The sequence below is a fragment of the Cnephaeus nilssonii genome, assembly GCF_951640355.1.
Source record: "Cnephaeus nilssonii genome assembly, chromosome: 6".
NCBI classification, from domain to species: domain Eukaryota; kingdom Metazoa; phylum Chordata; class Mammalia; order Chiroptera; family Vespertilionidae; genus Cnephaeus; species Cnephaeus nilssonii.
The window spans coordinates 93,589,537-93,616,336 of NC_137077.1; the positions used below are offsets into that span (position 1 = coordinate 93,589,537).

Sequence of the window (26,800 nt, forward strand, 5' to 3'; positions counted from 1 at the left end):
ATGCTAATTAGACCAGACATCTTCTGGACATCCTTCTGGAAAAAGCCTCGGTGGTGGGGGCCAAGGCAGAGGTGGTTAGGGGCGACCAGGCCAGCTGGGGAGGTCAGTTAGGGGCAATCAGACAGGCAGGGGAAGGCAGTTGGGGGTGACCAGGCAGGCAGATGGGTGAGCAGTTAGGAGCCAGCGGTCCCAGATTATGAGAGGGATGTCCACCTGCCAGTTTATGGGATCAGGCCTAAACCGGCAGTCGGACATCCCCTGAGGGGTCCTGGAATGAAGAGGGTGCAGGCTGGGCTGAGGGACCCCCGTCCCCTGTGCACGAATTTCGTGCACCAGGCCTCTAGTTGGTATATAATTGCACATCTATTGGTAGTCATTTCTCCTTCCAAGCAAAGTGAACAACCAAAGTGCTGCTCAAAGTTCTGCCCACTGGGAAGACTTCCCTTCACCACTGTCCAGGGATGTCCCAGAGAGGGGCTGTCCACTTTGGAGTAGTACCTGTATATCATACAGAAACATCTGTGAGCCAGGCCTAAGTCTTCTCTTTCTTTATCAACTGGTTATAGGGAACTCTGTATGAGGCCATTCATGCAGGCTGGGGGAAAGAGTGGGGATCGTGGGCATTTGGGCCATTTCTTCATGTAACTTACCTGTGCCTTCCAGGACTGCTCATCACATACCTACCACTTGCATTTGATGATGGAGTGATGCTGTGCCCATCCAACTTTATGGCTTGCTAGGTTAGACAACCCCAGTTTAGATAGTCAGCTCAGGTTGCATGGTAACTTGGTAGTCCATGGTTAAACATTCAGTCTCTACCAATGCCCAGTAGCTACCCAAGAGTTATTTCTCAAAAGGAGAATACATATCTGCAAAGGATGGAAGGTCTTTTCTCAAAAATCCTAATGGCCTGTGTTGAGAATCGCCTTTTGAAGCCTTGCAAAGACTCCAAGCAGCATCCCTATCTGCTTCATCACATGGCCTAAATGGCAAAGCAGCTTGCATAGAAGTCTGGACCTGTTGCAGAGCCTTCTCTCATGAGAGCCCCACTTAAAACCAGCATCTTTTTGAATCACTCAGTTAATGTACCAGTTTAACACACCCAAATGAGGAATATGTTGCCTCCAAAATCCAATGAGGACCACTAGGCATTGTGCCTGTTTGGCTGTAGGAGGGGCCAGATGCAACAACTTTTTCTTCACCTTTGAAGGGATATTTCTGCATGTGCCACTGTACTCCTAGAGATGTCACTGAGATGAAAGCCCCTGAATTTTTGTCAAATTTATTTCCCACCCTCTCATACAAAAATGTCCTACCATTAAGTCCAGAGTAGTTCCTACTTCTTGCTCTAATCAGCATAACGGAGCAACTTCCATTCAGCATAATGTCCTTAATGTAATGGGCCAGCATATCTTGTGGAAGGGAAAGGCAATCAAGATCCCAGTGAACAAACTATTAACATAGAGTTGGAGAGTTGATGTACCTCTAGGGTAGGACAATGAAGGTATGTTGCTGGCCTTGCCAGCTGAAAGCAAACTTCTTCTGTGGTCCTTGCTAACAAGTATTGAGGGGGGGAAAGCATTTGACAGATGCCAGCTGCATACCAGGTACCAGTTAATTAGCTCAAGAACTTAAACCACATTTGTCCCTAGCCGGTTTGGCTCAGTGGATAGAGCATCGGCCTGCAGACTGAAGAGTCTCAGGTTCCATCCCTGTTGAGAACACGTACCTCAGTCGCAGGCTCGATCCACGGCCCTGATCCAGATGTGTGCGGGAGGCAACCAATTGATGTGTCTCTCTCACATCGATGTTTCTCTCTGTCTCTCCACTTCCCTTCTACTCTCTCTAAAAATCAATGACAAAATATCCTCTGGTGAGGATTAACAAAAAAAAAAAAAGAAGAAAGAAAGGAAGAAACCACATCTGGTATAACAGTTGTTTTGATTGGGTGGTTTTTTTGCTTCCTTATATTTCAAATCTCTGATTTTATCCTCTGCTTCATTTTACTCCACTGTTGATTCCCTGAAATGTATTTTTCATTTTCATTTAGTATATTCTTCATTTTTGATTGGTTCTTTTTTTGTTTCCTATTTCCATTTTTATGTTTTCTATCTCTTTGTTGAAGTTTTCTCTAAGTTCATTGAGCATCCTTAAAACCAGTGTTTTGAATGCTGCATCTGGTAGATTGCTTGTCTCCCATTTTGTTTAGTTCTTTCTCTGGAGTTAGGGTGAGGGTTCTGTTCTTTCCTTGGAACATGTTTCTTTGTCTCATTTTGGCAGCCTCCCTGTGTTTGTTTCTATGCATTAGGTAGAGCTGTATGTCTCCCATTCTTGTTGAGTGGCCTTACGTAGTAGGTGTCCTGTAGGGACCAGTGACACAGCCTCCTGGTTCACCCAAGCTAGGCACTCCAGGTACAACATCCCCCCACACACATATGAACTGTGTACACCTTCCTGCTATAGTTGAGCCTTGATTGCTGTTGGCGCCTCGATGGGAGGCATTTACTCCCAGGCCAGTTGGCTGTAAGGACTAGCTGTGACCACCAGCCACTGTGGAGGATCAGCAGTGCCAGGGCCACCCCACAGAGCAGGACTTGCTTCAGCAGGATTCTGTGCCCACTGAGTCCTCCCCTTGAGTGTGTCACTTGTGGAAATGTTTGGGTGGTGTTTCAACATGGTCTGAAGCTGTCTACCGGGTGTGCTGGCTCTAGGGGGGCTCCTGGAATAGTGCAACACTGCTTGTGTTCTGCCAGGGTCACCCAGCATGAATTACAAAGCAATCTGAAAATGGCTGCTACTTGTGCTGGGTTTTGAGGTGCCCAGGACAGACCAAGCTGTGAACCAAGGAGGCTACTGCTGGTGCCAGGCCTGGGGCCACTTAGCAAGATGTATGGAGCACGCTGAAGCCAGATGCTGTTTGTTTGAGAGATTTTAGGAAAGTCTGAAGCATGTGCCAGGACAGGCCAGTTGTAAGGAAAAGCCACTGGAAACAGCTTGAGTGGACCCACAATTTGGGTGGGGCAGGGTCTCAGGTGATCACCAGGGCAGGGCAAAGAGTGTGAGCCAATTTGATGGAGACTGAGATATGGTACCCACCTGTCAGCTCTGTGGAAGGGTGTCTTGGAAAAGGAGCAGTGGCCTCTGTCAGCACTTTTGCCTGGCCGAAAGCTGCCCCCCATCTCTTGCCCTGATGCCAGATTATTCAGTTCTTCCCAGTATGTCTCTGGTTCTCTTCAAGCTGCTGCCCAAGTGCTGGAACTCAGAGGGAGTGAGTCAGAATAAGTCTGTGCAGAGTCCCTTTAAAAGGAACTGCCTAGGATTCCAGTAGCCCTCCATCTCTCTCAGCCACAATCTCTGCTGGTTTTTACAGACCAAAGTTATGGGAACTATTCTTCCTGGCACTGCAACCCTGGCCTAGAAGCAATGACACTCCAATAGCAATAAACACATTTAATGCCTAGAGATTAGTTTCTAAATATTATTTCTCTGTAACAGAAACACAGGTTTCTCAGTAACAGAAGCAAAGGTTCCTTGAAGAAATGGCTAATTCTGAAAGTACAAGATTAGCCTATGGCATATACTTGTGTCAGAGACCAAAAATATGCTAAAAACTAAAAGGTGTGTGTCAAAGATATGAAAAAAACTTAAAGCCTCCCCCGCCCCCCCACTAGATTAAGAACAGCTTAAGCAAAAGATCATTTACTGTAATTAATTAGAAAAACTCCACATTTCTACAAAAAAAGAGAGGTGACTATTTCACAACCCCTTACTCTCAAAATTAGCCATTAAGGGGGAAGAACTGAACATTTACCATGCCTTTTTTTCCCCAGAGAAATTTTCCCAATTGATGAGTAAAAGCACTCTGTAAAGAATGCCAGCAAACAAATGTCAAAAGGAAGATAAGAAGAGAAATTCAGAACAACCAATGACATAATTGATTCAGGCAAATATCAGTGGATGGGTTGCCAGGGAATTGGATATTCATTTCGACACCAAAACATTATCCTGCAGATAATTTGCTAAGTGCAAAGGGGTGGGAAATATACCGTTACCTTGGAGCGATCAACCAAGTGATCAAATCTGGCATCATAATACTGGAACAGCCTGACATGACACCCTCCTAAGTAATTCAATATTAAGTACTAGTACACAACATCTTTCCCAAACTGCTTAATCTGAATCTCATGTAGTGCCTACTTTATAGGAGGTACAACAGAGGAACTAGATAAACTACACCAGGAGAAAACAATCGGACAAATGCAGAAAGTGGGATAATGCTCTACAACTGGTCTGGTTCAAACAGTCAATGCCAATGGGAAAAGGTGAGAGGACTGTTCAAGATGACTAAAGAGCTATGACTAAGGTGACCAGACGTCCCGCTTTTGGCAGGACAGTCCCGATTTTTAACAATTTGTCCCGCGTCCCACAGCGTTTTAAAAAAGTCCCGATTTTTGGAAAGAATGCACAAGCTAGGGAACGGCGGGAGAACGGGAAGGGAATATACGGTTTTTGGCGGCCATGTGGCTATTTAGCCAGGATATGAGTTTTATATTATATTGTTAATTTTATAATGTTAAACTTTAATAACAACAAATAATTGTTGAGAACTGATTATCGAGAACTGCTTATCAAAGTTCGCATTGTTGATCAGTTGTTAGAATTCGACCACCATTGTTTGGACTTAATGAACAATGGCATTTTTTGGGATTGGCAACGACGAAAACATTTTGTAACTGTCTCTCAGACGATACACATCGTACTGCGTGCTAGTAAGCTAGTTAAACAAGTGATGTCATTACAAATCAGCTAGTCAGATAATTTAGGTAATTTATTTATTTATTTATTTCATAAATACATAAATTTTCTTGAATTTAGCAGACAGTACTCGTATTATTTATATTTTATAGTGGCAGCAAAAAGTCTAGCGCCGGCCTTGAAAGTGACACTTACGACTTACGTTACGGCAAATTCAGAGGAAAAATAATACAAGTTAGTATTGTTATTATTTAGAAAGAAATATAGGATTAAAATAATTTTAAAAATATAGTTACTTTATAACAAATTAATTTAATTTATAAACAATAAAGTATGTTCATGTAATTATGTACCTACTTACTGTGTTTTTAAGCAATATGTATATAATAATTTATAATATAATTTTAAATTATTTTTTTTAGATTTTTAACATAATGAGCCGAAACCGGTTTAGCTCAATGGATAGAGCGTCGGCCTGCGGACTGAAGGGTCCCGGGTTCGATTCCGGTCAAGGGCATGTACCTTGGTTGCGGGCATGTCCCCAGTAGGTGGTGTGCAGGAGGCAGCTGATCGATGTTTCTCTCTCATCAATGTTTCTAACTCTCTATCCCTTTCCCTTCCTCCCTGTAAAAAAAATCAATAAAATATATTTAAAAAATAAAAGATTTTTAACATAATGAGTAAGAAAAGAGGATGCAAATTCAACCATGATCTAAGAAGTGAATTTCCTTTTATTAAAAAAACCAAAAGCGATTACAATATAGACCAAATTTTTAATCAAGAACCCCCCCCCCCCCCCAGGCCGAAACCGGTTTGGCTCAGTGGATAGAGCGTCGGCCTGTGGACTCAAGGGTCCCAGGTTCGATTCCGGTCAAGGGCATGTACCTTGGTTGTGGGCACATCCCCAGTAGGGGGTGTGCAAGAGGCAGCTGATCGATGTTTCTCTCTCATCGATGTTTCTAACTCTCTATCCCTCTCTTCCTCTCTGTAAAAAAAATCAATAAAATATATTTAAAAAAAAAAAAAAGAACCTCCCCCCCGCCCAATGGTGTCCCGCTTTACCAATGTTAAAATCTGGTCACCTTAGCTATGACCAAATGCAATGCATAAACCTGAACTAGATACACCAGGTTATGCTGCAGTAACAAAGAGCTCAAACTCTCAATGGCTAGAACAAAGGTTTATTTCTCCCCCTCACTTGTGTAACAATGTTTAAAATGTATTATGCTCCCCAATCTATTGCTCTTAGTTGGAAAGTAATTGTTTCCTTTAAGAACAAGAGAGATGCTTAATGATTAGAGTAGATTGTTTACAGAAGGGTTTCTAAGTATGATTCCCCATTTTGCATCAAAATCTCCAAAAATATTGTTAAGTGGTAACACTTTATTGCTATCTATGAAAATGCTATTAACTCCAGCGTCTCAACCCATATGTGCTAAATCACGTATTAATTTGTTTTACATTCCACTATTTTATAAAAGTTGCTGTACAAAAGGATATTTTACTTGACTAGAAATAACTAGAGCAGCAATTTATACTAGTAAAATGGCAGAAATTAGTGTTTTTTTTCTTACAAGATAGCAAGTACATATAATCTTTTTAAGATAATAAATCATTGTTGATTATAGGCTTTTTTTTTTTAGATATGTGTTCCTAAAATTTAGTTATGTATTTTTATTTTTATTTTTTAAATTAAATCTTTATTGTTGAAGAGACATATGAAAACATGCTCAAAGTCACTAATCATCCAAGAGATGCAAATCAAAACAATGAGGCACCATCTCACACCTGTCAAAATGGCGATTATCAACAAACAACAAGTGCTGGCGAGGATGCAGAGAAAAAGGAACCTTCTTGCACTGCTGGTGGGAATGCAGACTGGTGCAACCACTGTGGAAAACAGTATGGAGTTTCCTCAAAATATTAAAAATGAAACTCCCTTTTGAGCCAGTAATCCCACTTCTAGGACTATATCCCAAGAAACCAGAAGCTCTTTATTTCATCATCTATTTTGAATGATAGCCTTTCTGGGTATAGTAATCTTGGTTTCAGATCCTTGCTTTTCATTACCTTGAATATTTCATGCCATTCCCTTCTGGCCTGTAGTTTCAGATGAGAAATCAGATGACAGATCTTATGGGAGCTCCTTTGTAGGTAACAACTTGCTTTTTTCTTGCTGCCTTTAAAATTCTTTGTCTTTAATTTTTGGCATTTTAATTATGTGTCTGGGTGTGGGCCTGTATGGGTTCTTCTTGCTTGGGACTTTCTGTGCCTCCTGTATTTGTGTGACTTTTTCTTTCACCAGGTTATGACGTTTTCTGCCATTATTTCTTCATACATGTTCTCTATCCCTTGCTCACTTTCTTCTTGTTCTGGCACACCTATAATGCAAATAGTGTTAGGTTTCCTGTTGTCCCACAGCTCCCTTAAGCTGTCCTCCTGCCTTTAAAAAAAAAAATTATCCCTAGTCAGTTTGGCTCAGCAGATAGAGCATCGGTCTGTGGACTGAAGAGTACCGGATTCAATTTCAGTCACAGCACATGCCCGGAGCACATCTTGATCCTCAGTATGGGGCTTGCAGGCAGCAGCTGATCAAGGATTCCCTCTCATCATTGATGTTTCTATTGTTCTCTCTTACTCCCTCCCTCTCTGAAATCAATTTTTTAAAAATGCTATTTGCCATGGAGAGATGGCTGGAAATGTAGGAACTCTCTTAAAAGGGCCAAAGCAGATAAAAACATCTGCCCATTCAGCCCTTCCTATCAGACTCTAAGTGTTCGCCACTTTCCATCCTTGGTTATCAGGGTTCTCTCCAGCTAGTCTTCAGTTGATTATTCAGGATGGTTTTTTTTCTAGTTAAGTATTTTTAAAAATAGGTTCTACATTTTATTTTAATCAATTGAGACATGCTAATACCAATTGGGTTACTACATGAAAGCCAACAAAATAGCTACAACTTGGCTAATGAAAATGAATCAATGTCATTGATGAGTCTTCAATAGCTCTATATAGTTTTGCAGATGATCAGCATTTCATCCAACTTAGAATGTTAACTGAAGTTTTTCAGTATTTTAAAGTAGGCCTGAAAAAACAAAAGTCAAAAATGGCCAGGCTAGTTACACACCTATTAGACTGGCCAAAATCCAGAACACTGACAACACCAAACACTGGTGAGGATGTGGAGCAATAGGAACTCTATTCATTGCTAATGGTACTGCAAATGGTGCATGCAGCCACTTTGGAAGAAAATCCGGCAGTTTCTTTCAAAATTGAACATACTATTACCATATAATCCAGCAATCATGTTCCTTAGTATTTACCCAAAGGGGTTGAAAACTCTTGTCCAAACAAAACTTGCACATGGATATTTATAGAAGCTTTATTAATAATTGCTAAAACTTGAAAGCAACCAAGATGTCCTTTAGTGGATGGACAAATAAACTCTGGTATATCCAGACAATGGAAGATTATTCAGTGCTAAGAAAGGAAGAAAAAAAAAAAAAGAGCCATCAAGCCATGATAAAAACATGAAGGAACCTTAAATGCATATTACTAAGTGAGAGAAGCCAGTCTAAACGACTACATACTATATGATTCCAACTACATGACATTCTGCTAAAATTATGGAGACAGTGAAAAGGTCACCAGGAGCTGAGGGGAAGAAGAGGAATGAATAGGCAGAGCACAAAGGTTTTTTAGGGAAGTGAAAATACTCTGTATGGTACTATTAAAAGTCATTATACATTTTGTCCAAACCCACAGAATATATACTAAAAGAGAACTCTAAACTATGGACTTTGGGTGATTATGATGCATCAATGTAGGCTTATCAATTGTAACAAATGTACCACTCTGGTGGGGGATGCCCATAATGGAGAAAACTATGAATGTGTGGGGTCAGGAGTATACGGGAAATATCTGGGCTTTCCTTTCAATTTTGCTGGTAACTGAAAACTACTCTAAATATGTGCTCTAAAACCTAAGATTTTTTATTTTTAGTATCCTAATACTACTGCCCTATCCTGCTATCCCACCAAATAAAGAGAATTTGGAGGATAGGGAGGAAAGCTTCCTTTCATGTTGATTTAGTCAAGACTCCCTGAGCTATTTCTAGCCTAGCTAACCTATTCAAAACACCCACAAATAAAATGAATATTCTTCTCTGCCAATCATTTTCTTCCTCGTGTTTACATCCAGATCAGCCTTTGAAGAGACGTTTCACCTTGAATGTACATACTCATTGGACATTGCCTTCCATCAACAAGTTGGTAAGGGCAAGATAAAATCCTGATTATAACAACAGGAAGTGACAAGAGAACAAAAGGAAAATTTAATGACATTATCAGCTATTTCTGTTGGAACTTTTAGCCCACTGTCAATATCTGTCTTTTGGAAAATGAAGTGCTCAAACCTGATACTGTAATGATTAGTGTAAGGTGCAGGTCCATTTGCCGAGGAGAGGGAAAACAAACAACTATAACTTGATCCCACTTTTTTTTCCCCAAAAGCAAAACATTTAAAGTAAAACATGAACATTTAATTACCTTTAAATAATATATGAAATAATTTACATGCTATACATTCCCAAACACACTGAACATAAATCGAATGTTGTAAGACATACACAATCTGCCTTTTGCCAATATATTCCCTATATTGAATGTTAACTGATTTTTCAGTCCATGTGAGAACAGATAAACATATATATATATGTGCCTCAAGTTGAAGACTGTAAGATAATAAACCAAAGAGCTGACTATAGAAGTCTTCTATGGATGATTCTAAAACCACAATCAGTATTGGAACCAAACAAGGCACAAAAGCTTTCCTTTGTGGTCACAAAGATTAAGTTTCCTGTCCTAGTGCTTAAATATCACAAATTATATTTTATATACAGTGTATTTCTGTTACTGCTTACAAAGGGGTATTTTTATTACATAATTTGTTACAGAAAAGCATTGGAAAAATAAATGGGATTTGATAAGTTCTCATACAATAAAGCTTTTGTTCCACTTGAAAAAGATATTTATGCTCAAAACTAATAATAGATATAGGTATAATAAAGAGAAGGATGAAGGGCCCTTTGCAGATTTCTTTGTATCCTTGAATTATAGCTCATGCCACCATGTTACTTACATTTTCTATTCTGGAGCCAGTTGCCTCCAGCAGTCCTGACCTCAGGCATCCAGGCCCTGTGCTTTTTTTTAAAACATGGCAAAATAAATCTCTTCCCAGCAGTTAAGTTGTTTTTGTTAAATATTAACTTTGTATTAGGCTACCCTTCAGTTTCCTCTTTTTACTTATATATTAACAGAAAATATTATTCCATATAGAAATGACTGCTTTAACCCTTTGCACTCGCTTGCTTTTTTCATCGAGCTGCTACCGATGCTAACCGTGTCGAGTCACACTCGACATCCGAGTGCAAAAGGTTAAGATTCATATAAACAAGCAAAATATAACTATCTGTATTTCCCTTTTAATTTTATCGCAAAATGTTTAGGTAAACTGAAAGTAAAATATTCTAGGAAGAGCAGTAACTCATTAAGAGGTAAAACAGTTTAAAAATATGTACGTATTATTCATTGTTCTAAGAACAGTTTTAGAACTTTATATTTTTAAAATTACATAGTTATCAAAAGAATAAAGCCAACCACAAAATAAGAATCAATAGAATGCAGTAATCCACATATAAAAGATAGTCAAATGTGCTTAATACATATTTTAAAAAATCAACAACCTATGTTGTAAATAATAAGTCATCAAATGTAGTACTAAGCAAACTGTAAGTGGAATGAAAACTGTGGTTTCATTTTGACCATGGAAGTGGGATGAGCTACACATGAACTTAACAGTGTGCCTGTGCAACTTTCTATATAGGAGTACTGTAGCATGCAAGGCCTGAAGTAATGAGTATAGACTTCACAGATAAAACAAGGCTGGCAAAAAGAAAACCAAACACAAAATTCTGCTCTCGGCTATAAAACCTAAGAGTAAAGAATAAACTGAGATTTTAAGGCTTTCTTAGAAATATTTTTCATGGCACAACATTAAACATCACTATAGGTAAAATATGTAAAAATTCAGTTACATGGTTGCATAATTGAAAGAACATGCCATGTCATTTATTAAGGGACTGCCTTGTCAAGTTCTGTTTACTGGTAATTAAATTATAGTTAAGTAAGGTTATTCATGTTTGACTCTAATTATCATATAAATCATACAGAAATGTCAATTTGCTAGTATACAATACAAATTGTGTTTTGAATAAATGTCAATATCACTTTTTTCTTAAAGAAATGAAAGTCATTCCTTACTAAAAATGCAGTTACACTAATTCCTCTCACAAGAGCAGTTATTTTCCTTCCTTAAACGATTAACCTACTATTAAACTCCAAGATCATTATTAGACAAATTCCTTCTCGTCATGCACACAGATCATCCTCACAATAATCCATTTCTTGCACTACAGTCAGTCCAGAAAATACTCTAGGAGCCTAACAAGTCATTCTCGCCACACCATACTCTAAGCTGACCACAGCAGGTTCGGATTTGGAAAACTCCTCAGCGTATTCACTGTAACGATTATCCGCTGGGTTGCTGCCCTCTATAGTTCGAAGAGTATCATTCACAGGTAACAGAGTCTGCTCCTTAAAACATAGGGAGGTTTTGATGATAGGTGACTCAGGATGAACTGGATGTAACAATTCCTTGGTGAGAACTCCATCTATTTGCTCATTTTTGCGTTTATTAATTTTCTAGAACAAATACAAATTTGAAAAAAATTACTAACTGCACATAGTATATGTTTAAACAACTGTATATAAGACATGTATATGAGACACTCACCCTGAGATCACAACTAAATAATACAAAAAATACACACTTATTTAGCTAAAGATTTTATTGCCTAAAACCTACATGGTTTTTCTATGTACAACAGGCTTTAAAAGCACAAATTTTTTTAAAAAAACTGAACAGAAGATTTTAAAAGTAATCTTTGGCAGAGTATTGCACTCTCCAAATCGTTGGACTAGTCTGCAAACCGATCTTTCTGAATTACCTATATCTTGTGCCTGCCTCTTTTTAACACATCCTCCTACAGTTTACTCAAGCAGTCATTGCTTGGATGACTAAGGAACACCCCTGCCTGCGAGACAGACAAGACCAAGTTATAACAACTGTCTAGGATTTCTTAAATATATACTTACTAATTATTTTTGATTATATATAATGGCAAAGAAAATATTATAGAAAAGTCTTAGGGTGGAGAGAAATTTCTTCTTTGTTAATGTTTTTTTTCCATTTTTTATTTTTAATATATTTTTATTGGTTTCAGAAAGAAAGGGAGATAGAAACGTCAATGATGAGAGAGAATCATTGATCGGCTGCCTCCTGCACGCCCCATACTGAGGATTGAGCCCGCAACCCGGGCATGTGCCCTTGACTGGAATTGAACCTGGGACTCTTCAGTCCACAGGCCGATGCTCTATCCACTGAGCTAAACCAGCTAGGGTGAAATTTCTTAAACAAGGTACAAAAAAAAAAAGCATAAAACATAAAGATTGATAAACTTGACTACATTAAAATTCAAAGCATCTATACAAAATACACTGTAAATAAAATGGAAAGACAAGCCATTTGTAATATATATAACTAAAAAAGAATCAGTGCCTGATATATAAAAAAAACTCTTACAAATCAATAAGAAAAAGGCAGATAGGTCATTCACAGAAAAGGGAAAATCAAATGGCCAACAAACATATGAAAAGTCATTCAACTTCAATTGTTATGGAAATCCAAAACTAAAAACAATTTAAATGTTCAGCAGCTGAAAGGACAGACTGTGAGCTACTCATACAAGAGAATATTATACAGTAATCACTAACAAAAGAAATGCATTAAAGCTACACATATCAACATGGATAAATTTCAAAACAATGTTGAGCAAAATGAAGTATGTCAATCTCTATATATTTTTCAAACATGCAGCTTCTTAGCTGAGTGAAAGGTACATGGGCATTCATGTTGTTTGTTGCCCTTTATACTGCATACAAAAACTATATTCTTTTTTATTTTTTAATATATGATAAAAATAGTATTTAAAATCACCAAAACAGTAATATAAGTTGTGGATACAAACATACATAGAAGTATACAAATGTTCACAGGAATAATTAACACCAAGTTAAGTGAAAGTACATGGGGGGAGCATGAAAAGGAGTATAAGGGTCTTCAAATATATCATGTTTCATTTCTTAAAACAAAAGATCTGAAACAAATATGACAAATGTTACAATCTCACTAAGTTAGATGGTGTATACCCTGATATTTATTACTTTATATCTCTATTTCTCTATATACTTAGGATATTTCAATATATTTTAAAATTCAGGGAAAGTGATTCAAACTAACCTATTCAAATTCAGGGAAAGTGATTCAAACTAACCTATTCAAACTAACCTATTCAAAACAGTGATTCAAACTAACCTATTCATAACTTTGAAGCAACTATGTGTTCTGGTAAGGTTTCTATATATACTAATTTAAGAACACAAGTAATAATACTAATACTCCAAATATATTACATTAGATAATTCAGAATACTTACAGATTCTAAGTCTTTAATGTCTTTCTCTAACTGTTTATTTTGCTCATTCATATTCATAATTATGTTACACACCGACTCCCTGGGATGCAACGATCGATCAAATTGGTGGTACATGTTTCTCCAAAACCTTTATGACCAAAAAAGGAAAAATTTCAATAAATAAATGTATTTTTTAAAAAACAGAATATAAATATTCAAAGATGCCAACTTACTTAAAATTGAAAGATGCTGTATTTGGCTCCAAAACAGCAAACTGCTGAGAGTTGGAACTGTAGAGTGGATTTAAGTACTTCTTTTGGTCATCCAGAAGAAATGGCCACAGGGAGTAAGTCTTCTCCTTTAACCTTTTATCATAAGAGAAACATAAAGACCTTTCTCACAGATGCCAATACTCAGTTTTATAAAGCAGGCAATTTTTTCACAAGTAGATTTAAGTTTTAGTTTTTCCTTCTATTCACAGTCTAACGTCACCTTGTCTCTGAATTCTGTGTTCTTCTTCTCTCCTTTTCTACTTATAATTATTTAATAAAACCATGTTTATCAAACACAACACAGGTAAATTGTTTTCTCTCAAACCACATACTTTAAGAGATTCCTCTCTTAATTCACAGAATTTCATAATCTTCGTCTAGTCTATGTTACACCTACTTCAAATCATCACACACATACAGCTGACTCTTGAACGACACAGGTTTGAACGGCACAGGTTCACTTATACATCTATTTTTTTCAATAAAGAAAGAGTTGGCCCTGCGTATCCCTGGGTTTTACATCCACAGATTCAACCGATCATGATCAAAAACAGTACTTTCGCCCTAACCGGTTTAGCTCAGTGGATAGAGTGTCGGCCTGCGGACTCAAGGGTCTCAAGTTCGATTCTGGTCAAGGGCATGTACCTTGGTTGTGGGCACATCCCCAGTAGGGTGTGTGCAGGAGGCAGCTGATTGATGTTTCTCTCTCATCGATGTTTCTAACTCTCTCTCCCTCTCCCTTCCTCTCTGTAAAAAATCAATAAAATATATTAAAAAACAAACAAACATAGTACTTTCAAATCCATGGATGCAGAAGATCAACTTAAATTACATGCAGATTTTCAACTGTTCAGGGGTCAGTGCCCTAACCACCAAGTTGTTCAAGGGTCAACTGTATACTATATAATAAAAGGCTAATATGCAAATTGTCCCCTCTGGAGTTCAACCGACTGAGAGTTCGATTGCTCGCTATGATGTGCACTGACCACCAGGGGGCAGCACGGAATGAAGGAAGGCCCTGGCCAGCAGCTGGCAGCAGGGGGAAGGAAGGCCCTGATAGGCCCTGATCACCAGTCGGGCCTAGGGACCCTACCTGTGCACGAATTTTGTGCACCGGGCCTCTAGTATAGAGTAAGATGCTAATGTATTTCTGTTTAGCCTCATTCTCCTAGCCCCACATCTGGGCTGTAATGGCATGTATTACAGGGCAGGGACAAATTTAACTGTGAGTGGGTACAAAACAAGGAAATTAGGAAAAATCAGGACAGTATTCAAGAATTTAAAAATGCCAATTATACTACAAATCTAAGAGTAAGTAGGTGAAGTAGGTGAAAAAAGGATAGATTATTTTAGATATTATATTCACCAAAGAAACATAAACCAGTGATACAGAGGAAACAGTGGAGAATCTGCTCATTTTTCCATAATCTCTAAGATAACTAACAGATATGTTCTTAAAGACTACTAAAAAAAATGTACTTTTATTACCGTCTTCCTATTTATAAGGATGTTTGCACATTCATATTCATAATTGACAATAGTTTTTCCTAAAATAGCTCTGTGCTCCATGTCACCTCTCCTAATTATGAAAAAAACCACTGTGAGATACTATAGCACAGAGTTAAAGTCCTAATGGTCTCTGATTTGTTCATCTCTGTCATACTTTGTTTCACTTGTTATTCCCTTTGTACATCTTTAGAATGTTCCACTTGCTCTCAATTCTGCCTTCAATTCTGTTGGGAATGATAGTATGTGGCTGTGTTCAAACTACCACCATATTTAGCCTCTCTAATATGTCACTCAGATCTTAAAAAATCTATAACTGCTCTTGATTGACTACTGTAAAAATTCTAATCTTAGAAACCCAAACACACACACACACACACACACACACACACACACTTTTAGCCAGAAGCCCCTAATCCTAAAGACCAGTTAGGGAAGAACAGGTGTAAGACCCAATCAGGGATAGACACACTGGAAGTCAACATAGGTAGACTTATTTCCCCAAAGAACTGTCTATTTAGAAATGTGAGGAGAGCTATAAGGCTTCATGTTACCTTAAATTACCCAACAGTTTTACAATCTTTTACCACACTTTAAAACATAGTGACCAATACTTTCTGGGAAATGAAATGTAAAGATTTTAAAATATGTATTTTAAATTACATAGATATATTAGAAGCCCAGCACATGAAATCGCGCAGCCCTGCCCACCCGCCCGCCACCCCACCGCACTTGCAGTCCCACCCAACCACACTCACAGCCCCACCCACCCACGTGCGCCGGTCTTTGGTCGTTACAGCGTTAGGGCCACAGGCCTTTTATAATATAGACTATAGGCCCAGTGCACGAATTCGTGCATGGGTGGCGACCGGCCGGCCCTGCCCCCTGGTTGAACTCCTGGTCAAGGGGAAAATTTGTATATTGGCCTTTTATTATATAGGATTCAGACTGGAAAGGAGCATAAGGGGTGTTTCGAGGGTGTTGAAAATATTTCTTATTCTGAGTGCTGGTTACACAGGTGGATAAGTTTAACATTTATTGAGCTTCACACCTATAATACATGTACTTTTCTGTATATATGCTACACTTTAAAACACACTTAAAAAAATACATTCTACTATTAACCAGAGGATATGAGAGATATTCAGAGTATACTTGGCTTCAGAACTATCCTACCTAATAAAAGAGTAATATGCAAATTGACCATCACTCCAACACACAAGATGGCTGCCCCCATGTGGTCAAAGATGGTTGCCCCCATGTGGACACAAGATGGCCACGACAAGATGGCCAGCAGGGGAGGGCAGTTGGGAGGGACCAGGTCTGCAAGGGAGGGCAGTTGTGGGCTATCAGGCAAGCAGGGGAGGGCAGTTGGGAGGGACCAGGCCTGCAAGGGAGGGCAGTTGGGGGCAATCAAGCCTGCAGGGGAGGGCAGTTAGGTGTGACCAGGCCAGCAGAGGAGGGAAGTTGGGGGCGACTGGGCCTGCAGGGAAGAGCAGTTGGGGGGGGGGGGGGACCAGGCCTGCAGGGGAGAGCAGTTGGGGGACCAGGCCTGCAGGGGAGGGCAGTTAGGGGCAATCAGGCTGGCAGGGGAGCAGTTAGGCATCAATCAGGCTGTCAGCGAAGTGGTTAGGGGGTGATCAGGCTGGCAGGCAGAATGGTTAGGGGCAATCAGGAAGGCAAGCAGGCAAGCAGTTGGGAGCCAGCAGTCCTGGATTGTGAGAGGGATGTCCCAGATTGGAGAGGGTGCAGGCTGGGCTGAGGGACACACACCCCATGCACGAATTTTGTGCACTGGGCCTCTAGTAGACAATAAAATCTTAACAAAAAATTTAGTTCTATTTCATAATGTATTTTATTCAGTTCAACTATAATTGATGGAAGTCCTCAGCTAAGAAAGAAAAAAGGAGCCCATTTAATCAAACCATCTTACTTGAGTTCTTCTCTTTCCTTCTGACAATTTCCAAGGAAGTTTCCAAATTGGCATGAATGAATATGTTCATGAATCTGAAGAAGAAACGCTTCATTGAATTCAAAGTCTTGTGGAAACTGTTCAGTCAAATGCCACACACATTCCAAGAACTGAGTAAACACCGGTGAAACTTCCTTTGGGTCTCCATCCAAATGGCCACACCTAACCCCCCCCAGAAAAGTACAAGTTTTTAAAAATGCCTCTGAAAGAAATCAATTGTTCAGGTGTTGTTAAATTTAAACACACATAAAAAAAAAAAACTTAAAATATTGTGCCATTGCAGAAAAAATTGTAATGTTTTTATTGAAACAATTTATACCTAAGTTTTTCAACCACAATTTTAAAGGGTCTATTACCTTCTACCTACTACAATCCAGACAAACAGGAAGGTTAATAAATTGCCTGAAAATTAACAGATATGAGAATTGAAATAAATAATCAAAAAAATTAATCTTCATACAAAAAAACCATATCACACTCTCACCTCCCACTGGACATACAAGTTCATGAAAAACAGAAACATTTTGGCACTCTAAACTATTTTTCCTAATTTTGCAAAATATGTAAATATATAACAGTGACTCACCTCTCTGAAAATTTATGTCCAAAGGAGATCCAATCCTTTTCTATTAAAACCTTAATGAAAAACAAAAACCTTAATGAGAAAAAGTAAAATCTACTTTATAACTACTTTCAAATATTTTTGTTTAGAATGGATTAAATCCTATTATCTTAAAAACCACATTTACACATTGCAAACAAAACAAAATGTTTTAAGATTATAGGCAAAAGATAGCAAGAACCTAGGTTAGAGGGTGATTTAACAGAGTGAAGATGATCCATAAAAAGAAACACAGGAGTCTTACAACTTAAATTATTTCTACTGTATTTATTACATTTCAAGTAAAAAATGTGTGTTATAAAGCACTGTTGCATTTTTGTATGTATAATGATTTTTGCCAAGAGAAAGGACTAAGAAATGTAAATAAAAATGTTAACAGTGGTTAACTGTGGATAGTAGACTTGAGTTATGTTTTAAACCTTTTCGCTTACTTGTACATTACTTATATAATAGTTAAAAAATGATAAAGAGCCCTGGCTGGTGTAGCTCAGTTGGTTGAGCATTGTCCCATGCACCAAAAGGATGTTGGTCCTATTCCCTGTCAAGGCACATGCTCAGGTTGCGGATTCAGTCCCCAGTGGGAGGCAACCGATCAATGTTTCTCTCTCTTACCCTCTCTCTCTAAAATCAATTTAAAAAAATCCATATTTTTAAAAAAATGATAGCGAGACCACTGAAAAGTTTGTATTCAAGTTCAAATGTTAGTATCTAACCTCTTGAATGGACTGTATCTGTTTTCTTTCTGAAATAACAGGACTATCTAACTAACCTGAACAACATATCTTCTTAGTATTTAATATACCTCATAATTTAATATATAATCACCAAGTATATTCTTTTCACAGTGTCTAAATTGCCACTTTTAGCTTCTCTAATTTGATGTTAAATCTCTCAGAAGGCTATATAATGGGATGAGTGAAAATGCAGTTTCTGGAGTCAGAAGGCATGGACTCAAGTCCTAACATCACCACTTTCTTACCTGTGTGACCTCAGGTACATGACTTTCAGGCTGTAACCTCAGATTTTATTATGAGCCTCCTGCCATTTTTCTACACACCAACATCTAACACTTAAAATCTTTCTCACTAAACTTATTCCTCTGCTTATCTCCTTGAAGGGTAGGAGAACAGCACCATCCATCCTAACAACTGAGTTCCTAGCCTGTAAATCATCCTAGAAGAGGACTCCTCTCATGTACCCCACATCTATCCATGAACAACTCAAGTTATCACAATAGTTCCTATACTGGTCTCCTAGCCTCCATTCCCACTCCCCTCTTCCTTCGAGGCACCAAACCATTTTTTTAAAGCCCTCTAATGGTTCTCACTACCCAAATTCTAGTTTTCTCTTCCTCAGGCCCCCATCCCCCTATATCAGTGATGGCGAACCTATGACACACGTGTCAGCACTGACACGTGTAGCCATTTCTGATGACACGCAGCCGCTGAAGCGGCCGCATGCCGAGGATGAAACATTTGCAAAATAATGTTTTTTCCTCAAAGTGACACACTACCCAAGTTATGCTGTTTTTTGGCAAAGTTTGACACACAAAGCTCAAAAGGTTGCCCATCACTGCCCTATATTCTTCTGCACCCAAGTCCCTAGCCCCCAACATTCATGCATGTTTAATCCCATGCAGTCGCAGAGCTAATCTTTAACTCTCACTGCTCCTTTTGCCTGGGACACTCTCACATTGTCCCTGGATCATCTATAATAATAAAAGTGTAATATGCTAATTAAACCGGACAGCCAAACGACCTTCCAGACGTCCTACTGGATGAAGCCGCGGTGGCAGGAGCCAAGGTAGAGGCTGTTAGGAGTGATCAGGCAGGCAGACAGTGGTTAGGGGCCATCAGGCAGGCAGGCAGAGGCAGTTAGAGGCGATCAGGCAGGCAGGCGAGCAGTTAGGGGCCATCAGGCAAGCAGAGGTGTTTAGGGGCGATCAGGCAGGCAGGCGAGCCGTTAGGGGCAATCAGGCAGGCAGGCAAGTGGTTAGGGGTGATCAGGCAGGCAGGCAAGCAGTTAGGGGCAATCAGGCAGGAAGGCAGAGGCAGTTAGAGGTGATCAGGCAGGCAGGCAGGCAGGCGAGTGGTTAGGGGCGATCAAGCAGGCAGGCGAGCAGTTAGGGGCCATCAGGCAGGCAGGCGAGTGGTTAGGGGCCATCAGGCAGGCAGGTAGACCAGCGGTTAGGAGCCAGCGGTTCTGGATTGCGAGAGGGTGTAGGCGAGGGACCCCCACCACCCCAGCCCCATGCACAAATTTCGTGCACTGGGCCACTAGTGTATTACATGATTTAATTTGGATGTCCAACAAACACATTAAAAACAAACATGGCAAAGAAAATATTCCTTATCTTACACTCTCAAAGTAAGCAGAGCATTATTTTATTAACAGCACTTCCATTTACCCTATCCCAAATTCAATATGTTAGCACCACCACATAATGGTGCTAAAGGGATCTAGTGATGTTAAATCTTCCCTTGCTTTAAGATGGCACTGTATTTAATAATTCTAAACCAGTGGTCGGCAAACTCATTAGGCAACAGAGCCAAATATCAACAGTACAACGATTGAAATTTCTTTTGAGAGCCAAAAACCGACTTCTGCGCATGGGCCATGAAGTTTCAATAGCACTATACGTGCACGCCTGCACGTGGTATTTTGTGGAAGAGCCACACTCAAGGGGCCAAAGAGCCGCATGTGGCTCGCGAGCCACGGTTTGCCAACGACTGTTGTAAACTAATGAAAACTTTCTCACATCTCTTCATTTACTTGCCATGAGTTAAGATATAAATTTTGAAAAGATGAGTTAATATTAAAAACAAACAAGCCCAGTCAGTGTTGCTCAGTGGATTGATCATGTCCCATGCATCAAGAGGTTACTAGCTTCATTCCTGGTCAGGGAACATGCCTGGTTTGTGGGCTTGGTCCCCCAGTAGGGGGGTGTACAGGAGACAGCCGATCAATGTGATGTTTCTCTCTTATTGATGTTTCTATCTCTCTTTCCCTTCCTCTCTCTCTAAAAATCAATAAAAAAACATATTTAAAAAACAAAGAAAACAGAAGGCAGGGTTTTGCTTCACAAAGCAAAAAATATGTTCAACTAGAAATTTAATCTTCAGATATAAAACATGCTTCATAACATGTAACTACAGTTAACAAATGAAGCAGTATGAAACAGAAAGTTTCTTCTAGAATATAATTTTTAAGTATCCCTATTTCCTTGTTTTACTACATTACTCACATTTATTAGATAAATATAAGGGGAAAATACTGAATATTTCTATTGTAACACTTTAGAAAAAAAACTTTTAAATCTGAAACTTTTTGTCAAAGAGGTGGCACAAATGAAAATCAGTCTAACTCCAGATTTCTTAACATCAGCACTTTGTGCCAGGTAACTTTGTTTTAGGGCTGTCCTGTACAATATGATATTTAGTAGCATCCTGTGGTTCCACCAGCTAACCCTTTCTAATATTACCCAATGTCTCCTATGGAAGGACCACTGGTCTAGCCAAATACAGTAAAACCTCAATATAACAGGCTAATTCAAGTGAGGGAGTGTCTATTAAAACAGAAAGTCTGTTATATAATAAAGTAGGTTTTCTGAATGTGTGTTTAAAAATTGACAAATTAGTTTACCTGTTTTTACTTATGTAGACACATTTGTGTAATTAAAATTAAGTAGGTATGAAAAGTTTAATTTCATAGAAAAGTTTCCTATGTGTATTACTGTAATTTTAAGTTTTTACTGAATAGATTTAGTAAATGCATGCATTCACCAGTCACCGAGAGTAAACAAATGCACACGGCTGGGGTGTGGTTTAGCGCACATGGGAACTTCAGCTGGTACATGTTAAAACTGCTGCAGAAAGTCACGCCACGCAACAACAGAACCAAGTATCATGGGCAATGCTGTGAGATCATGTGCTAATCATTTCCCGAAGACTGTTTATAAGCAGTGACTCTTGGATTTAAATATGTAGACTATAGCTGTAGAAATGTAATATTTACTAATGTCGACAAAATTACTACAGTGTTTTTTCCAACATATGGCTTATTTGCTAAAATTTGTTAAAAATACAGTGAATTAATAACAACAAAAAATAACCTGTTAATTTGATTATAAGTAAATCTTGGTTAAAAGCATTTTAAAATTAGCAGGGTGTTAATTTTCACATATGACATTCAGACCGGAAATTTTGTCCATTAAATCAGAAGTCCATTAAGTTGGGGTCAGCAAAATCAGGGGGGTTACTGTAACTCCTTACCATGAATCCTTTGACTGTTCTGTAGTAGGAATCCAATAAAAGAGAGCCAAGAGAACAAACCTGGGAAGTTCTATCCCAGCCATCAGAACAATGAACCAACACACTTGCATTTTCCACCATTATTGCCTGAAAAGAAAGATCACATACTTAGATTCTAGCAGGATACATTTAAGTGAATCAGTAACTTCTACTTACTCAAAAACCATTAAGTATCTATACTAATAAAAGGGTAATATGCAAATTGGTCAGGATGCCCTCACAGTAACAACTGAACAGCAGGCTGCGTGGGGCGACCAGGCCGGCAGGGGGGGCAGTGAGGGGCAACCAGGCTGGCAGAGGGGGGCAGTGAGGGGCGATCAGGCCAGCAGGGGGGGCAGTTGGGAGCGACCAGGCTGGCAGGGGGAGGGCAGTTAGGGGCAACCAGGCCAGCGGGGGGGGGGGGCAATTGGGGGTGACCAGGTCGGCAGGGGGGGCAGATGGGGGCAACCAGGCCGGCAGGGGGGACAGTTGGGGGTGATCAGGCAGGCAGCAGAGGGAGACAGTGAGGGGCGATCAGGCAGGCAGGCAGGTGAGCAGTTAGGAGCCAACAGTCCCAGATTGTGAGAGGGATAGAATCGGCAGTCGGACATCCCCCGAGGGCTCCCAGATTGGAGAGGATGCAGGCTGGGCTGAGGGGATCCCCCCCATGCACGAATTTTGTGCACTGGGCCTCTAGTCCTATATAATAAAAACCTAATATGCTAAGTGCCCGACTGTTCATTTGACCGTTTCACTAGTTGCTATGATATGCACTGACCACCAGGGGGCAGACGCTTCGACTGGTAGGTTAGCTTGCTGCTGGGGTCTGGCCAATTGGGACTGGGTGAGACGGGCCGGACACACCCTGGAGCCCTCCGGCAGTCCCTCCCCGGCCTCTAAAATATTTCTTCTAATTAATTTCCTTTCAATGTGCACAAATCCATGCACCCAGCCTCTAGTTGCATTATAAAGAAGAGCTAGCACTGCAATGATAATGCTATCTCAATACAATTTCTCAAAAACAAGATAAAACATAAAGCATATAAACAAAAAAAAGACAAACATGCTATTTAAAGTGTTTGAAATGTTTTTAAGCCCAAACATGAAGTGCTACATGGTATTTTTAAAGCTCAAATTAAATGAACCTCATTAAAGAGGTAAAGCAAAATAAAAATTATCTGACTGGAAAAGATACCAGCACTCAATATAATAAATCCATTCCTTCCCAACCATTATAAACCCCCAAATCAAATATAAGCAATGAAGAGTTACTTTGGCTAAGAAGATTGCAGCATCCATGACAGCTTTGATATGGCGAAGCCATCCTGAGCTCTCCAAACCAGAGTAGAAATCATTGACAGAAAGCCCTTTGGTACCATTAACTAAAAAGGGGGGAAAAAAACATTTCAATTAGAATGGGCTAGCCTCCTCTTCTCCTATTCAAGATTATCTCTAGATGAGTAAATTGGGGAAGAAGAGAACAGGACAAAATAAATAGGCAAGACTCTTTTTTTTTTTTTTAAAGAATGGAATTTCTACACGTAGGAATGGTTTTTGGTGTTTTTCTTTAAATATATTTTATTGATTTTTTACAGAGAGGAAGAGAGAGGGTTAGAGAGTTAGAAACATCCATGAGAGAGAAACATTGATCAGCTGCCTCCTGCACACTCCCTACTGGGTATGTGCCCGCAACCAAGGTACATGCCCTTGACCGGAATTGAATCTGGGACCCTTGCGTCTGCAGGCTGACGCTCTATCCACTGAGCCAAACCGGTTAGGGCTAGGCAAGACTCTTTATAAATGAAAAGATGCTATTAGAAATTCAATGACAGATTCTTTTGTTACATTTTGCTGTCATTCCTTGTGGTTCAAAAAAAGCACTCCTATTTCATTTTTTAAAATTTTGCAGTGTTTAATTAAAAAGTCTGATATTTTAATTTTTTAAATTCCATACCATGACTAGAAAGATATCTTAATATTTAAATGGAACATTATCATAAATTAGTCTAAACTGCATTGACTCATCAAGAATATCTAACAATAGCTCTAACCAGTTTGGCTCAGTGGATAGAGCATCGGCCTGCAGACTGAAGGGTCCCAGGTTTGATTCCGGTCAAGGGCATGTACCTCTGTTGCGGGGACATCCCCAGTTGGGGGTGTGCAGGAGGCAGCTGATCATTGTTTCTCTCTCATCGATGTTTCTAATTCTCTATCCCTCTCCCTTCCTCTCTGTTAAAAAAATCAATAAAATATATATTTTTTAAAAAGAGTATCTAACAATAGTAATCTATACTAATAAAAGGGTAATATGCTAATTAGACCAGAAGTCTTCCGGACAAAGCCACAGTGGCGGGGGCCAAGGCAGAGGACGTCAGGAGTTATCAGGCCAGCAGGGGAGAGCAGTTAGGGGTGATCAGGCCAGCAGGGGAGGGCAGTTAGGGGCAATCAGGTTGGCAGGGGAGGGCAGTTAGGGGCAATCAGGCCGGCAGGGGAAGGCCGGCAGGGGAGGGCAGTTAGGGACAATCAGGCCAGCAGGAAAGGGCAGTTGGGACAATCAGGCCGGCAGGGGAGGGCAGTTAGGGGGCAATCAGACCAGCAGAAGAGGGCAGTTAGGGGGCAATCAGGCTGGCAGGAAAGCAGTCAGGGGGCGATCAGACCAGCAGGGGAGCAGTTAGGGGGCTATCAGGCCGACAGGGGAGCAGTTAGGGGGCGATCAGGCCAGCAGGCAGAGGCGGTTAGGGGAGATATGGCAGGCAGGCAGGCTAGTGGTTAGGAGCCAGTGGTCCCGGATTGCGAGGGGGATGTCCGACTGCTGGTTTAGGCCCGATCCCGAACTGGCAGTCGGACATCCCCCAAGGGATCCCAGATTGGAGAGGGTGCAGGCCGGGCTGAGGGACACCCCCGTGCACGAATTTCGTGCATCAGGCCTCTAGTTTTTTATAAAAACCATAAGCATTGTACTATCTAATACAGTAGCTACTACCCAAATATGGCTATTGAATACCTGAAATGTAGGTAGTCCAAACTGAGATGTACTGAGTACAAATTGTCTAAGACTTAAAGGCAAAAATGTAAAGTAAATCATCACAAATTTTTTATACTGATTACATGTTTAACATGTTTTTAATATATTAGAGGTTAGGTATATTATTAAAATTAATTTCAATTGTTTATTACTTTTTTAAATGTGACTACTAGAAAATTTCAAAGTACATAATTTAACATTTTTAATGTTTGACTAGCATATTTCTATGGAACAAGGCTGACTAGAAGGTAAGCAATAATCATACCTTCCAATAACTTCTGAAGGCTGGACCGCATGACATGAATATTTTCAATTCCAACAAACTGAAATCTAATATTAGAATAATTGTCTTCATTTTCATAACCTTTTCCAGCTGCTCTGTTGGCTATTGCATTCAGCTAAAAATTTAAATTTTAGAAATTTAGAGACAAATTGCTTTTATCTTATAACTTAGCAAAATATCAAAAACACTAAATAAACTATAATTTAGCTAGCAGACAATTTAAAGGAGTTCACCACAATTAAATATACTACCATTTTTTAATAAGCAAAAGTCTCGCCCTGGCCTGTGTGGCTCAGTTGGTTGAGCGTCGTCCTGTGCACCAAAAGGTTGCCGGTTCGATTCCCAGTCAGGGCACATGCCCATAATGCAGGTCCGATCCTGGGGCAGGGTGTGTATGGGAGGCAATCAATCAATGTCTTTCTCTCACATTGATCTATCTCTCTCTCTCTCTCTCTCTCTCTCTCTCTCTCTCTCTCTCTCTCTCTCTCTTCCTTTCTCTCTCCAATAAAAACATATAAAAAATAAGTAAAAGTCTCACATGTTAATAATAGCAATGAAGGATACTATAAAGAAACAATGTGATTGCTATATAATTGAAAGGTCAAATAAGAAGTTCCCCACAAATAATTCATGAAACTAATTCACTTAGGTCTTTAGGTGTTCATAAATATTTCAAAATCTAAAACTAGAAAGATCTATCTGAATCCTAAATGATTCAGAGAGAAGCAGAGCTGGGTAGTTTTTATTTTTCAGAATGAGCCTATGAGATTCAACTCAAACAAGCCTAGAGCACTTTATCATTCACAAAGCCACATGGATCCTGAAATTCAGATCTGAAATATACATGAGATTATTTTAGGTCCTCCATATTAGAGACTGCTAGAGCCCACACACTATATAAAATACATATAATCCATTAGCTTGATACAGCTCTAAGAAATGGTTCCAAAGAAATTGGTCCTTTATGGAAAAAACAGACTGCCAGTAGCCCCATGACCTTCAGTGTTTAGATCAATGCTATTAAGATTTGCCATGTTTAATTCTTTGAGACTAGGATTTCATATAGCATATTATTACAATTTACTAAATATTCTTATGTACTTGGATGAAACAGAACCTAAATTTTAGGAAGAAATAGCTTATCATTCATTGGATTGAGGTTGGCAACAAGTACAGTTAAATTATATTTAATGACTCACTGGTTACTCAGCACCTATGATTACTAGGGTTAATGATTAGATATTTAAAATGTTCTACATTATTACTACTTGAGTTTAACTGGTAAAACAAAACAATCAAAGAAAGATATATTTTCTCTGTAGAAGTCAGTTATACAATTAAGACATATTAGGTCCTAAGAAACAAATTGCCCTCAGACCTTATATTCAAAAAGTCTTATATTGCAATCATCTTTTATATCTAATAGCACCCTAAAAATAGTTCTAACCAATTAATCCACCCAGATTATACAAGGAAGTAAAATTTT

General features: G+C 39.3%; 1 protein-coding gene across 2 annotated transcripts in view; it reads right to left on the minus strand.

The window, feature by feature from the left end:
• Positions 1-8,120: 8,120 nt before the first annotated feature.
• MTMR6 (myotubularin related protein 6) overlaps positions 8,121-26,800 on the minus strand; it is a 43,911-nt gene continuing 25,231 nt past the window's right edge. For both annotated transcript variants that reach the window (XM_079775056.1, XM_079775055.1), the window contains 8 exons: positions 25,297-25,429; positions 23,279-23,388; positions 21,989-22,114; positions 17,682-17,731; positions 17,057-17,257; positions 13,579-13,710; positions 13,367-13,493; positions 8,121-11,513 (listed from right to left, as the gene is read on the minus strand). In XM_079775056.1, coding sequence (XP_079631182.1) covers positions 11,253-11,513; positions 13,367-13,493; positions 13,579-13,710; positions 17,057-17,257; positions 17,682-17,731; positions 21,989-22,114; positions 23,279-23,388; positions 25,297-25,429 — 1,140 coding nt within the window. In that variant the 3' untranslated portion in view covers positions 8,121-11,252. The remainder of the gene's footprint in view (positions 11,514-13,366; positions 13,494-13,578; positions 13,711-17,056; positions 17,258-17,681; positions 17,732-21,988; positions 22,115-23,278; positions 23,389-25,296; positions 25,430-26,800) is intronic.